This window comes from Typopeltis vanoorti, chromosome 2 (assembly GCF_054136105.1).
Source record: "Typopeltis vanoorti isolate ZY-2024b chromosome 2, IOZ_Tvanoo_1.0, whole genome shotgun sequence".
NCBI classification, from domain to species: Eukaryota; Metazoa; Arthropoda; class Arachnida; order Uropygi; family Thelyphonidae; genus Typopeltis; species Typopeltis vanoorti.
The window spans coordinates 7,043,695-7,061,772 of NC_143550.1; the positions used below are offsets into that span (position 1 = coordinate 7,043,695).

At 34.4% G+C, this 18,078-nt stretch overlaps 1 protein-coding gene across 1 annotated transcript in view; it reads left to right on the top strand.

The window, feature by feature from the left end:
* The first annotated feature begins 470 nt into the window (after positions 1 to 470).
* LOC150108800 (myosin regulatory light chain RLC-A-like) overlaps positions 471 to 18,078 on the top strand; it is a 52,279-nt gene continuing 34,671 nt past the window's right edge. Inside the window, exons 1-3 of the mRNA XM_090403312.1 lie at positions 471 to 627; positions 6,238 to 6,546; positions 17,738 to 17,813. Of these exons, the coding sequence (XP_090259438.1) occupies positions 625 to 627; positions 6,238 to 6,546; positions 17,738 to 17,813 (388 nt within the window). The 5' untranslated portion in view covers positions 471 to 624. The remainder of the gene's footprint in view (positions 628 to 6,237; positions 6,547 to 17,737; positions 17,814 to 18,078) is intronic.

Here is an 18,078-nt window from a genome sequence, read left to right on the forward strand (position 1 = left end):
CGAAACACCACTGCAGATCCAACTAGTGCCCCCCCCCCCTCTCCCAACCTCGAATTGCACATCGTATTTTGCATTAAAGATGACAAATTAAAGAAATAGTCTACTTTATTTCCCCCGTCAAATGAAGTGATATTTTTAATTTCCTTTACGATTTCAACGAATATTTGTCATGAGAACTTAATTAATTATCACCAACTCTTCGAATCAACTAAAAATATGTTTAAAACATTATTTACGAAATAGGGTTCAATTTCAATTCCTATTCGGTCAACACTTCCTAAAAACTACTCATCATATTCATATGATGCAAAGTGAGTAATCGGGCTAGAATTATTAGCGTCAGGTAACTTCACAACTAGGTCAGAGGGTGTAGGTGTTAGAGATTCCATATTTAGACTTGGCTTAACTTATCTAAGGAAATTTTTAAAACGTTGCACTATGAGCTTCTTGTGGAAAACGTACTCGTTTCTACTGCGGGTCTCTCGATTTAAGTTTTCCATATTCCACAAATTTTAGCAGCCGATGACGTCAGATAGCCTCGCTATATGAAGATGTGAAGTCCCTGAAGAAATCTTCCATTCCGAATTTTAACATCTGCCTAAATTGCACGAGAACTTCAGAAGCATGGTGAGTATAATTTCTTCGTCCTGTTTAATGTACGAAATCAGCGAAGAAAATAATTTCGTTCAAGATTGAACTAGTGCCCCCCCCTCTCCCAACCTCGAATTGCAACATCGTATTTTGCATTAAAGATGACAAATTAAAGAAATAGTCTACTTTATTTCCTGCGCCTCAGTAATCTAAATAGGATTAAATAAGTTAAGACCAACGGAATCTGTGAAGCTTTCTTTAATACTAAACCAGCTGCTGAATTCAGTGATACTTAATGGATCGCATAATGTTACTATCATTACTATTACAAATAATATCCCTATTGGAGAGAAGCTCTTATATTTTGCCTAAGGCAACGGTTCTCAAATTTGATCTTAGATATTATATTATTCGCTATCTAAGAGAGCGCCTCCATAGCTGAACGACAATGCGAATGCATCCTTTCTTTGGGGGAAAAAGATTTTCGTTCGATTGTCGACTAGGATGCGAGAAACCTTATATAGGCGTTTAAACTGAAGGTTAGATGGTCTTATGCAGAAACGGTGAAGTTTCCTCCTCTAGTAAGGCAAGCTGGTCTGAGATCAGCCCTAGTCAGCAGACAAAAGACATTTAATGGGCGGAATGCATCTGGGTGGATTATGCAGGAAAATGGAGTCGACAGTTTCATGTAATGAGTCTTTGAATGACATCAGATACGAATGGTGTCGCTCACTTTCAGTTAGAGGAGATATTTGTAGCAAATCATGTTGAAGTATGGATGTGTTGTCATTGGTGTTATTCAGGTGGCGTAAAATGTGCTTACGGAAAAAAACAGACTTCTTTGTATGTGATTGGCCTGGAAAAGCTACAAAGATATGATTATTGTGTATTTCAAACTTTTTTGTTATTGCTATAATTTTACAACGGACTTGCCCATTCGGAACCATCTTCTCAGATACGCTGATTAAAGGGTATTTATAAAAAAGAATTTATTTATAATTTCTTATGATCCGCTACTTTTGTGATTAACATTAAAGCAGTTTCGTCACCCCATCTTTTTCATCCAAAGAACTTGAGTCCTAGTGGTCTTTCTAATCGGAGAATTCTTTTCTGTACTATGAATCTTTATAAGATCAATTTACGATATGAATATTTAGGAAATAATAATGAACTGTGGAAAGAAAATCATAAGAAACGGATCACTAATTTCTGGTTAACTTTTGCAGGCCATTTCAGATATCCAGCCATTAAATTGCGAAGCGCTCTATACACAAACACGACTTTGGTGTGAGGCTTTTCACCAGGAACAAACATCTAGCTTTATAATCGGTAACATTAATATTACTGACACAAATTGAGCACAAATAACAACTCTGAGTTGAGGTGAATAGAATGTACAGCAATCCCTCAATTAATGCGCCTAATCGAATATAATAACCTATGGGAAAAAGTATAATTCGTTCCTCAAATTTCTTTTTTGAACCCTTAATTTTTTTTTTTTTTTTATAAAAGAATTAAGGTATGTCTCAGCGCCTAGTTAAAGGAAAACCATGAAGCTGAAAGACAACAAAACATATTCAGAATATAAATTTATTATTCTGCTTCTTAACAAAGAACTGAGTTAACGTAGTTTGGCGGGCATTCTGTTTCTTTTTATCATACAACCGAGGGTATGGCCCTATTGCCTCTTCTGCAAATTTTACTGGTTCTCTCTTCACCAGGGTCAGCCTCTAAGTATTGCTGCTTAAAAACTTCGATTGTACGAAGACTATTTTCAAATTGTTTCTGTGAAACCTCTTTGGGCTTGTCAGTGATTAAATTTTCTTCATATTCTTCAGGATCTTCCAGCTATGCATCTAAATTTAGCAGGTCGGAATCGCTCAACTTCTCAGAATGAGATTTACTTAACTTAGATTCATTTGAAAAGCTTCTAAAATCATTTGCACAACGTGGAAGAATGTGCTTCCCAACAACTCGCATATTGCTAGCAGTAATTTCATTCGACTTTGCGACTTTATAGCCAGGCTGAGATTATTCTGATTTAGCTAGAAAAGTCTTGGAAGACATTCCTTCCAAAAAAAAAAAGGCCCGTTTCATCAATATTAAATATTTGTTAATCGCAATAGTTCCCTTCTTACACAATTTTCTTCAAAATCTCTGGATATCTATCTCCTGATCTGCACTTGCAGCTTCGCCTGTGATTAGAACATTATGTAGGCTATTTCTCTTTTTGAAACGCTCAAATCAACCACCACTAACGTGGAATTCTTCTTTTCCATCATTTGATAGCCCTTTCTTTCCAGGTTACAAAGATACTTTTGATTTAATAAGCCAGTGTTTAGGGATCCGTGTTTGGTTACAATCTTCGATCCATGTAAAAAGACTGCCGCCCACCTGAAAGAGAATTAAGTGCATTCATCTCTAGTTGGATCACGAATTAATAACTTGATGAGTCAGGTGAGAGTTTCACATTAAAACTTCATTACAGTTATTATTAAAAGTATATGTTTATTTGCAGTATAATAAAAGTTTGAGTTTTTATCTAAAATTTATTTAATATATGTATAATAATTTATAATTATATATTAATTTTATAAATTTTAAATATTTTATAGATAAAATAGTTATACTGATTACATCGTTACTTTTTCTCCAATTCAATCATTATAATACTTTGATTTCGAGTGCATGCAGGAACTTGAAGCTTCCTTACCTCTCTCTCTTTGTATTCAGCAGTTGATTCACCTATTTTTGTGTTCTTGTCCTATCTTTGCTCTGAACTGGCCTTGTTCATTTTTCTTTATTATTTCAAGTTTTTCTTCCAATCGGATTACTTTTCGAATCATTTTCACACTTCTATTTTTTACTCACTAATTCTTTTACTCATGATTAAAGGTTAGGCAAATAATTTAAAAAAGTAAGGAAAACAATTGCACGAGATACGATCAGCAAAATGCTATGTAAAGCAGACGACATAAATGTTGGCGGTAAATTCGGAATATAGTGTACTTGGAAATAGTGTAGTATGCCATTAAAAAATGACTTTGTAAAATGTTTCAAATCGGTAACTAAATTATTTCATCCTGGTGAGTGATTTTTTGAAATAGTTAGCCATAAAAAATGTATAGATCGAAAATTTTTTAAATCTGTAACATTTATTTTTAAGATGTATATAGGCGCGCTAATCGAATTTGGGTATCGGAAAAAAATGATGCACTAATCGGGGGCGCATTAAGCGAGGGATTGCTGTATTTAATTATGGTATCAATGAATTTCTTAATGACAAAAAATAAACAGCTCTCATTAGAGATTTTATTTTTCATCAGTTCATACTTCAGTTTATAACCTTTAATTAAACAAGTTATTAGAGAGGAAGGGAAGATATCCATTTGATAGTTGCAGTCTATTTCAGTGGGTTGCCCACTTCGAGTGTCTCTCGAACCACTTTATAAAAAATGTTACCACATCCGTCCTTTTTTCTCTTGTTAATTATTATATGTTCAAAGAAGAAAAGTAACAATGTAATCAGTATAACTATTTTATCTATAAAATATTTAAAATTTATAAAATTAATATATAATTATAAATTATTATACATATATTAAATAAATTTTAGATAAAAACTCAAACTTTTATTATACTGCAAATAAACATATACTTTTAATAATAACTGTAATGAAGTTTTAATGTGAAACTCTCACCTGACTCATCAAGTTATTAATTCGTGATCCAACTAGAGATGAATGCACTTAATTCTCTTTCAGGTGGGCGGCAGTCTTTCCCTCATCTTTTTTTCAATATTTGTTAATGCTGAAAACTTCACTCACAGAGGCAATTAGTGGAAATTTGAAGCAATATGTCATATCATGGCGATCTTTCCAATATTAAGAAATAGTTTGGCAACATATACTGAAAAGCTTATTTGCAAACGTCTATCATTTCTTAAATTAATAAACTCTTTATCATCTTGCAGAGTGAAATTACCTTTTATCCTATATTCTTTTCCTAAAATATTCAGATATATCTGTATTTGATATTCATAAAAAATCTAGCGGCACCGTGATTGGGAACCACTCCTCTGTTTAGTATTATTTTTTCTGAACTAAACATAAGAAGCTCTTGCAGCTCAACTGGATGCTACTCTATAAAAATGAAGCTGGAAAATTTTCCCTATCGGCAGAGGTTTTCCTCCTATGAAAAAAAAACAGGCTGTAGAAAGAACACTCTCTCCCGAAATGCGCGCACGCACACACACACAGAGAGAGAGAGAGAGAGAGAGAGAGAGAGAGAGAGAGAGAGAGAGCTCATGCTAGCATTTCCTCCATCCATCCATCCAGGGATATATTTCTTCCCTGCATAGAGGTTTGCAGGCATTTTTAATGTATCCACTTGCCATTGCTGCTCTACATTCCCTAAGAATGTGTGTGTGTGTGTGTGTGTGTGTGTGTGTGTGTGTGTGTGTGTGTGTGTGTGTGTGTGTGTGTGTGTGTGTGTGTGTGTGTGTGTGTGTGTGTGTGTGTGTGTTTACGTAGTAGTCGGTTTTCTTTTGGAAGGAAAAAAACACCTAAACACAGGAGAAAAGCCCCGTCATCGTATGAGAAGAGCTAATACATCTTCCCTTGCAAAGAAAAGTTCCTTACGTCTTAACTTCTGACTGAGGTACAGAGGTTCTCATCATAACATTAGTTACATTTACATGTAGCGAGCTAACTGGACGTAAACAAGTTGTTCATCCTCCTAACACGTAAAAGGGAAATGGGATGAGGTGATCGATTAAAGCAATAATTAGTGTAAGGTGCTTTTTTTTTAATATATATATTGATGTGAGTGTTGATTGTTTTCTAATGATGTCAATGACTGAGTTTCCTTATAAAAGTTTCGCTAGATTCGGGGTCTAAATTTAACTCTATTCCTGTATGTGTTATACATCACTCATGGTGATAATCTTTTTTTTTTCTTAATTTAATCTCGGTTTTTAGGGATTTGGCATGATATAATTTATAATTCTGCGTGAAGAATATGTTACCCCTTAATATAGCAGATGGAGATTTACTATAATTAGTAATAATGCAATTATTCAAAAACAAATGTGTAATTTTGGATTTAAAATTACGTGCACTGAATTCTGAACCCGCTTTGAGCACTTGTAGCATTTGTGCGAAGACCTTGAAGACCATAACCACAGGCATAGATGAGTGCAACCATTTAGGAATGACTGACTCCCCTAAGAAAAATATAAAAAATCTGAATTTCCAGTTGAATAACGAAAAATCTATTTATAATTTACAATATATAAGGAAATAAATAAATATTCTAAAGCGAACGTGTTAAGACTTCACATCTCACATAACGTCAGAAAATTCACAGAAGCACCCAACATGATTGATCACACTCCTTGCTATGCACAAAGAACAAAGACACCTTATTTTAGTATTACTGGAATTGCATAGAGATTTTCTTTCTGAGAGTTCAATGTTGTCTCTTTTAATGTCGATGTCCAATCAAAAGGTGTGAAATACTTTTCTCTTAAACCACAGGCTGGTCTTTGTGGCCTTCATAGCGGGTTTTATCAGTAATTCACAAAGTTTGCATGAATGAGTTAAAAATAATATGATCAGATGATTTATTATTTTTAATTAACTACAGGGAGACGAAGAAAAGAAAGAAAAGAAAAAGAAAAGTAAAAAGAAGGCTGAAGAACCTGCTGCAGCTCCACCAGCAGAAGCAGCACCTGCACCAGCCGCAGAAGTAGCACCTGCAGAAGCACCACCACCAGCAGCACCAGCAACAGAAGCAGCACCTGCAGCCGACGAGGCTCCAAAGGAGCCTGCACAATCTGAAGAAGCGCCTCCCGTTGTACGCTTGCCGCCACCTCCAAAGAAGAAACGAGCCGAAAGAACAGGTTCTGCCATTTATGCCATGTTTTCAAATCGGAAAGTGCAAGAATTCAATGAGGTATTTCATGCGTTTCTTGGAAGTAAATAGCTTTTTTATATCTGTAGTATTCCAACCAATTATTCATATCAATTCATATAAATGAATTGATATGAAATGCACACAATGCAACATTTTGCTCCAAAGATCAAACAGAAACGTACAAATCCTTTTGAATTTTGTCTTTTTTTTTCTCTTTGTAATGGATCCACTGACCATAGTCGTATTTCCAATTTATCGTACGTTATGTTTCGTACTCCAAATAGCACAGTGTTTTTACTCACCTTCATAGGCACTTCTGCATTCCGAATTTCAGACAAAGGCTTAAAAAATTGCCTGATATACTTAAGATAGTCCTGTTTTCTAACTCTCTCAAAAGTCATCTCCAGACAAAGACAAAAACATCCTTCTTACTTCACTCCTCCATCAATATCAAAAGAAAAGGAAAATGTCTCCTTCCATACCAAATACTTCACGCATATTCCTTCTCTTGATCTTTTACGAGAGAGAGAGAGAGCAATCTTGAGCAAGTTGATCCACCCTTATGGTATTTTCCCTGTTCACACCTGTCTATAGCCGACTCCTATGATCTGTCGCATTTTTCTAAATTTCCATTCGAACTGGGATTAATTCTATAACCCTGTAAGTTATTCCATGTCCATCCAATCTCACATAAGGTACCAAGATTAACACGATTTACATCCACCATCTATCATCAACAGCTTTCTTCAGCCCACTGCTGGACTAATTCCTCTCCATGCTTCTAGTTTAGCCGGTCTTGCGTATCTCTCCATCACAAATGTGCATAACATCTTGTTATCTCGTTGTCCCATTTCACCACTGGTCTATGTGGTTTCCGGAAACCAATCTTTGGCATGGTGTCCATTCTGTTGTTCTCGTCCATCTGTTGTCAGAAATTCTTGTCACATGTCCTGCCGAGTGCCATTTGTTGTCTTTTATTACTAATGCAATGTCCTTTTTGTTTATTTCCTTATCCAAGTATTTTCTTTTTATCTAACAGGGTTATTCTCAAAATGGCTCTTTTCATGTTTCTTTGTGGTATTTTCAGTTTCTCTGTTTTATTTGTGTGTGTGTGTGTCAGACTCCAGGTTACATTACCACCATAGTTGTTGGGAGGTACACACTGGTTGTAGATCTTTCTATTTAGGCAGTTTGTTAAATTGCCTTTAAATATCTCTATAATGGTTAAAAACTTTCCATCCTGCTGTTATTCTGGCTGAAATTGCATTATCAATTTTATGGTTGTTTGAAATGTTTGTCCTAAATATTTGTATGAACTCACTGTTTCAATCTGTCTTTGATTTATTTCAATTTGTTTTCGTTCTCGAGTATTTCCACTATTCATTATTTTTGATTTATCCATATTTATTTGTAGTCCTATCTTACTGCATTTAATTCAAGAATGGTGTTCTAGTTCTTTTGGTGATGTTGAATGATATCATCAGCGAATCGTGGATTGCTCATGAATTCTCCGTCAATATTCAGTCCTTTTCCCCAGTTCAATTTTCTCATAGCATATTTAAGGACTGTAGCGAATAATTTTAGTGAGATAGAATCTCCCTGTCTGACTTTTCTTTTTATTTCTATTTCTCTTTCTTTTCCATTTAAATTTATTATGTGAACCTCTCCTCGTACGAGTTAATACTGTATGTTAATATAAATATCATCTATTCTTATGTTTTAAAGATTCAAGGCCTATTGAGTCGAAGGTTAACCTATGAAAGCCAAAGAAATTGGTGTATTACATTCTTCTGTTTTTTCCATTACTTGATTTAAGGCCTGTAAATGATCTAAATTTGAGAAGGATGTTTCTGGAACGCCTTCTTTTGGTTGATGAAAATTGAATATTCTGCCATCTATAATTTTTGTAAACAGCTTATGAAGAACTGGAAGAAGAGTTCTAGTCTATAATTTCTTATGTCAGTTTTATTACCTTTCTTATATAGAATGATTGTTTCTTCCGTATTACAACTTTTAAGGGGGTCTTCAGCACTCGGTACAGAATTCTGCTAGTTTTATATGCAAGAGATCTCCATCCTTTGATGTTTCTATTAATATTACATCAAATCCAGGTGCCTCTCTATTTTTAATTTTTGCAAGTGCATGTTTTACATCCCTATCTTTGACTGTATTCATTATAATTTTCAGGATTATTTACTGTCTTTTTTTATCACCTTAAGTTGAATTAGCAACTGGCGCTAATCTAATTGATTTCAACCATCTTCCCCTAATACTACGAGACGATGCACATCTCACTAACTGGAAGGTGAAATCAAAGAAAATTGTGTACACACAGATCAGTGGTCATGAATATTACGAGAGATCTCCCAACGTGAAATCTTTCTCTTCGTGTGTAGAGAGAAGAAAAAGATGTCTTAAGCCGTTCCGTTATTGAAAACATTAGTATGAAATTCTGTTCTGTGTAACTTAGAAGATACTTTTGTCTGCGACTTTTGCCCTTATGAGGGAAATACTGTATACGATAATCTGTTGTAGGGTTATCATCTTCATATATATTTATAGCTGATATTTCCAATTACTGGATTATTTATTATTAATATTATTACCAAGTTCAAACGATAATCGTGGTTATACATCCAAGTACATGTGAACATGTTCAATAGAAGCGAAAAATAATACTAGTTAGTACTCTCATGTCGATTGTATTAAACTATATGCAAAAAAATAATAATAATAAATAAATAAATACAAAATATCAATGACATTAAATATATGTTACATTAATGACTTCAACACGATAAGACAAATGTACATTATGGTCTGAAAACTTTGCTTACAAATATCAAACAAGACCTCTTCGTTATAACTGGGATTGCTTACAGTGTGATGGCAAGCTATACATAGTCGCTAACTATTGCGTGAGCATAGTGTGACTATAGCGTTTCTCGAGCATCAGCACATGAGACTTACGCCAAACTTCATGAACACGAGCCTCGTTGCTTAAAGCCACTTACGTCATGGCTCAGTGCAATCTTGTGGAAACGATCGGTGGCCATTTCTATAGCGAAATTTTCTATTTCTATTATCTACTCTATACTATAAAATGATAAGCTGAAATTGGAAACGGATTTGACGTCGGCTTGAAAAACGGATGTAGGCTGTAACGTTTTTGTAACTTTTTTTGTAACGTTTTTGTCAAGTTATTTGAAACGTTTTGAAACTCAGGGGCTACCCTGAGTGTCGAGTCTTCAAAATTCGAGTCATAGGAATTTAAGGAGAACCGGCCTACTAGTCCGGAACACGGGGGGTTGGGCGCCGTAGGCGTCAGGGGGGGAGGATCCCCCTAGTATTTCTATAATGAAATATTTTTATAAAGAAACGCATTTCATAATGTCCATTTCCACTGTTTCAAGGAGCACTGCACATTCAAATTTTTCAATCGTTGCGTGCAGTGAGTAGGAGATACCCTGGACTTAATGAAACACTACGAGGCTATATCCTGGCTTATAGCAACTACTTTCTGACAGTTGCTATCCCTCGTGCAAATGCAGTCCCCGTTGTCTCGATAGGCTTCTCTGTGGTCACCGCAAGGATAACCGTGGGATTTATTACTACGTGCGTATTACTATTTGTCAGTTGATGACTTTATTTAAAAGTGGTCTATTACGCTTGCGATACTTCATAACATTAGAGGAAATTTGAGTAATAAGGGATAAGAAGGAATAACATGGTTTCTCACGAATAACGCGTCGCAGACTACAGTGGAACAATTAACATCTTTACCCCTGCCATGCCTGCGAAGAATTAGTCGTGTTAAAGCTTCCGTTTGAGTAGACATTCCTTTCTCGTTTTCCATATTTTGAAACTTATTTTACACGTAAGTTTTTCAACTTTGATATCCATGACTGCATTCCACATATTCTTAATCGCTCCAGGCTGTCTATAAAAAACAGATTGAATTTCATTTTAGCTTAATTTTTACGTTTCTTTTTGGTTCTCATTTGTGACACGCGAAATTTCAAAATGGGGATGATGGGTATTATGGAACAGTTGATATTTCATATGGAACAGCTGGTATCGAAAATCCCAGAACCTAAAAAACTGTAGAACAGACTATTTCAAACAATAAAAGGTAGACGTTAAGGTTTAGGACCACGAGATGATGACAGTTGTCTGTGATATCCAAAATTACGACGCCTATAAAATCATTGGTAACTGTGCTCAGTTATCTGAGACTAACTGCAGCAGTGGTGTATAATTTCATCCAGACCAGGTTGCCGTCATTAGAGCTTCCCTTCGTCTAATCTGTTCACTCGCTTTCTGTGAGTTAATCAGAACGAAGAGTTATGTTCGGAGATCTGGAAGTCTTATGACTCATCTCGCTCGCATATTTTCCCATTACACTGGCATAAGACGCTTTGGTGAAATAGCGTCAAAGTTAACGATGTGAAGCTTTTCTTCCCCCCCCCCAAAAAAAAACGAATGTCATCAAAACAGTTCTTTAATAGTCAATAAAATAAAGAGAATTAGTTCTGTCCGATCTCACTTTTAATGACGTCCCGAAATTTATCAGACTAGAAGCGATGTTTTCTCTGGTAACGTAAGATATTTTTGGTATCCAAGGAATTACGAAAACAAGATTCTGGAAGCGGGAGTGCTTAAAATTTGAAATGATGCCGTGTGTGTGTAAAAGAAATCAGTCCGGTTAACTAATGATCATTTTTATTGACTCACTCCGTTCTTATCTTGCCGTATTTCATTTGATGTTACTAGCTGTACAGTCGTTGTTCAGTAGCATCTGTATCGTGCAGCATCACGTTCTCATCATTGATTCAAATTCTGCTCAATGCCATTTCCTGTTTTGTTTTCCATAAGGTATTGTTTATCTGAACTTGAATTCATAATTCTGCAACTTGCGCTGCTCTCTCTCTCTCTCTCTGTGTGTGTGTATATATTTGGGTTACCAAGTAATTTTATAAACTTGGTTATTTTACTCCTAATCCCAAGTAAGCAAACAGTTAAGTTTGTGCCTGAACGTAGTTCAAGTCTAAAGGCCTCCTCAGTGAGTAGCTAGACCCTAAATAAATGCCAAGGTTTTAGTAATACAGAGCCTTATCAACTTTACCTAAAAACTAGACCTCAAAAAAAAAAGGTTGAAACCGCTCTGGATAGTGATCCCCCCCCCCCCCACTCATAATGTATTGGAGTATACATCTCTTAGTTGGATGTGCTTTACATTATGGAAAATACTAAGAATAGTGATCAGAGCTTTACCCACCTGTACAATGAGTTGCCCTGGTGTTGCACTACCTTTAGACTTGAACTACGTTCAGGCACAAACTTAACTGTTTGCTTACTTGGAGTAAAATAACCAAGTTTATAAAATTACTTGGTAACCCTAATATACAATATTCCCAAGGTAAAAAAACTTATTTACACACACACACACACATATATATATATTCCCTTTTTAAGATGAAGCATTTTCTTTGACACATTAACTACTTCCATTTTCTTTTCATATCATTGCGATCCTTTCCTAATATGAAATTAACTTTCCATGCTTCGATCCCGTCTGTTGATTTTTTTCCCCTAAAGATGTCCATACTGATGTCAGTTGTAACCCATTTAAAGAAGACTCATTCATTCTATTTCAAACCATAACTATCAAAGTAATCTCGTAGTGAATTTTTGTACTACGATAGAGTTTTAGCCTTCCATTCTACTTATGTCATGCTACGGAGAGGTAGCAAACCAGCTGTTCTGTTAACCTCCAAACCTCGATAAAAATCGGTATAAGATCTGTCTACTAAATAAAAGTTAACAGCGGAAGCTACAAATATTTCAGTTCCCAAAAAGTGGAAACTAAACTATATCTAAGTGTACTTACAGTATAGAAAAACTGTCTTTCACTTTGGTGACATATTCGCAACGCTGAGCACGTCTTTGTAATTCATACAGAATAACGAAGAAAAAACTCATGAAAGCAAAGAAAATCACGCCACATGTTTAAATTCCTTAGAATCTCTTTCTCTTTCTGTCCATCTGAGTTCTCGAACATACTTAAGGTGCTTGTTGTATGATTAACATGTAAAGAAATTCTCAATTAAGTCCCTGCACAAATAAGAGTGCATTTGAACTTTATTTAGATATTTTTGGAACAGTGCCAAAGTATTCGAATTCCATCCGACTGAGGTAAAGTATCTGAGATATGATTAGAATGCGCGTCTCGTTGAAAGTAGTAAAGCAAATAAGGCCAAATGACACATTACCGATGACGGAAGTATGTATGTGGATATATATATCATTGAGCCCCGTAGCTCTGTCAGTATAGACAGAGTCTTTGGTCGGAAAGACCTGGATTCGATTCTCGTCCGTGAGGTGAGGAACCCCTTATCTAGTCTCTTTCGACGAAAGGTCAGATATTCGGTCTCATACGGAGGGGGAGGGTTTTTTCACTCGGAAACTCGGGTTTTTCGTCCGCCAGAACAGGCTAACAGGCCCATGAACACATGCATCTACAGACATAGGACACTCTGGGAGGCTTATAGCTAACCACCTCATCCTTGAATTACGATAAGAAATCCAAGAATAGTTGGAAGGTCGTGGGCGCTTAAATGCCTGTTAGAACCACTGATTGTGATGATATATATCATTGCATAAACTCGCTCGACTGATGAAATGCAGAACAAATATTTGAAATAGAAACATGCAAACGTCTTCAAAATTTAATTCTGCATCACTTTACAATCCAGTTTTAAAAATTCTTGTTGATAACTCTCCTTTTATAGACTGTATTGTTGAATGATCTAATGATTTTTTTTTTTCATTTTTCTTTCTTTCTTTTTCCAAGGGTAAGCATTTAGAGGTAAATGCAACTAGAAAGCGTGCAATTAGCTCCATATTCTTTTTCAACAGAATATGAGTAGAAATTTAGAAGTAATTCTAACTTTTAAATTTTAATTCTAAAAGTCGACATCAACATACAGTTTAATTCCAAACGCATCGAACGAATTTCTCTTCGTCTTCTTCCTTCATTATGTGTACCTCTGTTTTTTTTTTCCATTCCATTTTCTACAATGAATACAGTCCGTATTATATATTATTCTGATATATAAAGATTAGAAAAAAATGAGCAGTATTCTAAAAAAAAGGTATGATTTATATTTTTATGAAAAGTTAATTGATTATTCAAGTTAAGTTTAAATAATTTAACGAAATTCTTAAATTATATAAACTGGCAACCTATCATGATTATTCATTATCAGATCAGTTATCAGATTATTCATTACGATGTCATCAACAATCAAGATATGCAGCTAATACCGATGCGAATTTTATTAAGATTCCTTCATTACTCTTCAATTATATATATATATATATATATATATATATATATATAATTAAAGAGTAATGAAGTAATAAAAAATAATCTTATATATATAATTCCATTATATAATTTAAAATATATAATTTAAATAAAATTTACTCAACTGGTATCCCCCCCCCCAATAGAATGGAAAAAAGCAATTGTGATTCCTATCTGTAAGAAAGGTAATAGAGATGACCCTAAAAACTATAGAGGTATCAGTATACTAAATTCCTGTTACAAAATATATAGCAGAATCTTAAATAGCAAACTAATGAAATATTCCGAAAACTTTATTCTAGAAATACAGAATGGATTTAGAAAAGGACGATCATGTATAGACCCAGCCTTTTGCCTAAAATTAATAATAGAGAAAAGAAGAGAATATAATTTGGAAACACATATTGCATTTATTGACTTTGAAAAAGCATTTGACAAAGTTAAAAGAAACATATTATTTAACATATTAAAAGAAAGACAAATACCAAATAATATCCTAAAAGCTATCACAAGTATATATGAAAATAATCAAATACAAATAAGATTAAATCATGAGCTATCATATACAAGAGAGATAAACCAAGGAGTCCCACAGGGATGTCCCCTCTCAGCAACTCTTTTTAATATCTACTTAAATGAAATAATAATAAAATGGAGTAAAAATTTACATCAAGGAATTAAACTTTCACCTACAGTTAACTTAAACACTCTCCTCTTTGCAGACGACCAAATAATAATTACAAATTCTGAAGTTAACTTACAGAAAGCTATTTTAAATCTAAATGAGATATCCAAAGATTATGGTATGATAATATCAACGGAAAAATCAAAAACAATGGCCTTTAAAGGACAAGATCCAGCAAGAACTAAAATAGTAATAGATAACAAGATCTTAGAACAGGCGAATTCATTTAACTACCTAGGATGTATGATCACATATGAAAATGAAAAAGATATAAACGTAAAAATTGCAAAATATTTTAAAATAACAGGTGTAATTAACTCTATATTTAAACCAAACCTAGTTCAAAAACAAACCAGGCTACAATACATTAGCCCTACCGGTCTTAATGTATGGAAGCGAAATCTGGACAATTAAACAAAAAGACAAAGATTAACAACAGCAGAAATGAAGTTTATGAGAAAAAGCAAAGTACCCTATTTGATCACAAAAGAAACGAAGATATTATGAAAGAATTAAACCAAGAACCAGTAATAGAAAAAATTAAAAAATATAAACATAAATGGATGGAACACGTTCAAAGAATGAAAACGGAAAGATTACCAAAACAAGCCTTAAAGTACAAGCCATTAGGAAAAAGAAAACCAGGACGTCCTCTTAAACGATTCAACGATGACTTCTAAGGCTGGAACAGGCCATGCTAGGCCTAAATCCTTGATACGTATGATGATGATGCTATATATAAGATTATTTTTACTAATGTACAACTAATGGGGACCCACTTCCTCCCTGCCACATCTGAATGATTCAAATTTACCATACTGCAGTTATTTTACAGGAAAATGAAAAGTTTTCAAACTAGCTTTAACTGCTTCCCCGCTTTCGTTTTGGCAAATTTCTATGCAGAGACAACCAAGCACTCAACGCATCTACACTCGAACCATTAGTCTGACTGCGCTGCGTAAATGATGGGTTTGCTATTTGGCGCGATGGCCCACATACATTAGATTTATTTTTGATGCATTTAAGCAGCCAACATCCTAAAATACATTTCGCGATAGTAAAATAATCAGTTAACGGTCTGCCCTTTCTAGGCACATTACGGGTCTTTGGAATAGTTCGTTATCTTTTTCTATTGACAGAAAACTAACACGAACACACAGTGAAAGATATTTACATAAGCAATCGTACCATCATCCAGTCCAGAAATATGGTATATTCTTAAAACATACACACACACCTTTGTCTTACCCATCTAATTAATGAATGGTTTATTTATTTTTTTAAACCTGCAGCAATGGAAATATGAAACTTGCTTTTCATGTATTTCTATCACTTAAATTCGAATATGTAAATTCAACGATATGCAACAGAAATCCATGAATTTACTTATATAAGTACTGCAATCTAGCAATAAGATCTCATACTTTAAGCTGTTTAAAGGATTACAGCCACTAATGAAAAGTACCTTTATAGCCAGCGGCTGTAATCTCTGTAAAATACATAAAATACTAGATGCTCATCCCCCCCTTTCCTAATGTACATGAATACGAAAAGACTATTCTTATCTCTTATATATATATATATATATATATATATATATATATATATATATATATATATATATATATATATATATCCTTTTCCAAGTCTCAAAATTTCTCCTTGAGATTCTTGATGATGATCTTTTAATAGCTTGCACGTTAGATGATTTGATACACAGTCAACAGTCATCCAGAAGCCAGGTGAACGCGTTCACCTGAATTGAAATGTTAATCTTTCGCTTAGGCTGACGGATGGAGAACAATCAATCCTGGATGGATAGAATTCTCCATGAAGGAATAATCCTGGATGGAGAATTCTATCGAATACTGCTCTAACATATGGAGTGGGGCTCCTAAAAGCTCCCTCAAAATGCTTGACTCAGTACAGAGGAGAGCAATTAGACTGATAAATGACCGATCTCTCGCCAACTCGTTCCCCTCACTTTCACATAGACGCTTTGTCTCTGCAATTTGTATATTCTATAAATATTTCCATTAGAAATGTTCATCTGAAACAGCATCAATAATTCCCCCACTCTGTACTAAGCCCATTGGAACACGTACAGCTGCCGCCCAACATCCCTTCACAGTACACCTTGAAACCCACAGAACAAGTTTCTCTTCCTCCAATCCCTGCTACTGCTATACTGTGGAACAGTCTTCCCCATGATGTGTTTCCCAAGAAATACAACATGCAGGCTTTTAAATCAAATGTAAATAGTTTCTCCTTTCCCAATCCACTACCCATATACGGTACTAACGTACTATAGGTTGACCAGCCAACCTCTCGTATATGGACCGAACATAAATAAATAAATTAATAATAATAATAAAATCACTTAAGTGATAAAAATGAAACTTCACTACATCCTCTATCTCTTGCGAAGTGGCACTGTGGATTAGGGATATGGTTATTGATAATGTTGCTGCTGAGTTTCCCTTATTCTGACTGTTCATAACCTCCTAAAAGAAGAGACAAGATTAACAATGTGCATCCATTTTCAACACCCACATGCATGATTATTAAACAAATATGTTTCTTGCAACAGCTGAACGCCCTCAGCTATTGCTAAAGATAAATTTGAGATGTTCGTGTAATGACCTTTTTATATTCATATGCTAAACGTTGTGCAGTTTAAAATAAATAATGTGTTCGATGAATTTCTGTAAAGATCAAAACTATAAAACAGTAGAGCATCGCCATTAATTATAATAATAATAATAATAATAATAATAGGTATATGGCAGGGACAGTACGTCTCTGCGATAATGACCAGAATATTAGAGAGATTTTGATGCACCCATTCAAAAACGATATTCCGAGAAAAATATTATACTTCTCACCTGTAATGTCTTCTGCTGTGATGTAATGTGCTTATTCCAGGAAATGCTAAATATGTAAGCCATCCCAAGAGGAGGTTTGATCTTGCCTGAAAATTGAAATATTATCAAAGGTGACCGTAGCTTACTGATGTCGGACACCTGATATTTCTATATACAGAAATTAAATAATAATAACAATAAACTACCACTCTTTGTCACCCTTGCTTTGTTAAAAATTGAGTGAGTGAGTTATTAAAAAGTATCTCATGTGACCTGATATTAACATTCCAAATTACTTTCCCTGTCATGTAGGCGTTCCAACTTATTGACCAAGACAAAGACGGTTTCATCTCCATGGATGATTTACGTTTTACATTTGAAAGCTTGGGTAAGTTGTATATTACTTTCAGAAATATTACATCTTTATAAAAATTCTTAGCTTTAAAAGTAATTCTTAGCACAAACAGAAACTATGATAAACCATTTTTTTATGGTTTTAGCTTACAGATGTAACTATAGCTTTTTTAAACTATTCTTTAAAATATATATTGAAGAATAGTTTTTATTAAATGATTTTATTAAATAACTTTACAAATGATTGCTAGTTGAATCTCCAACCGATGTAACAAGCTGCATTTGTTCTACGGTGGCAA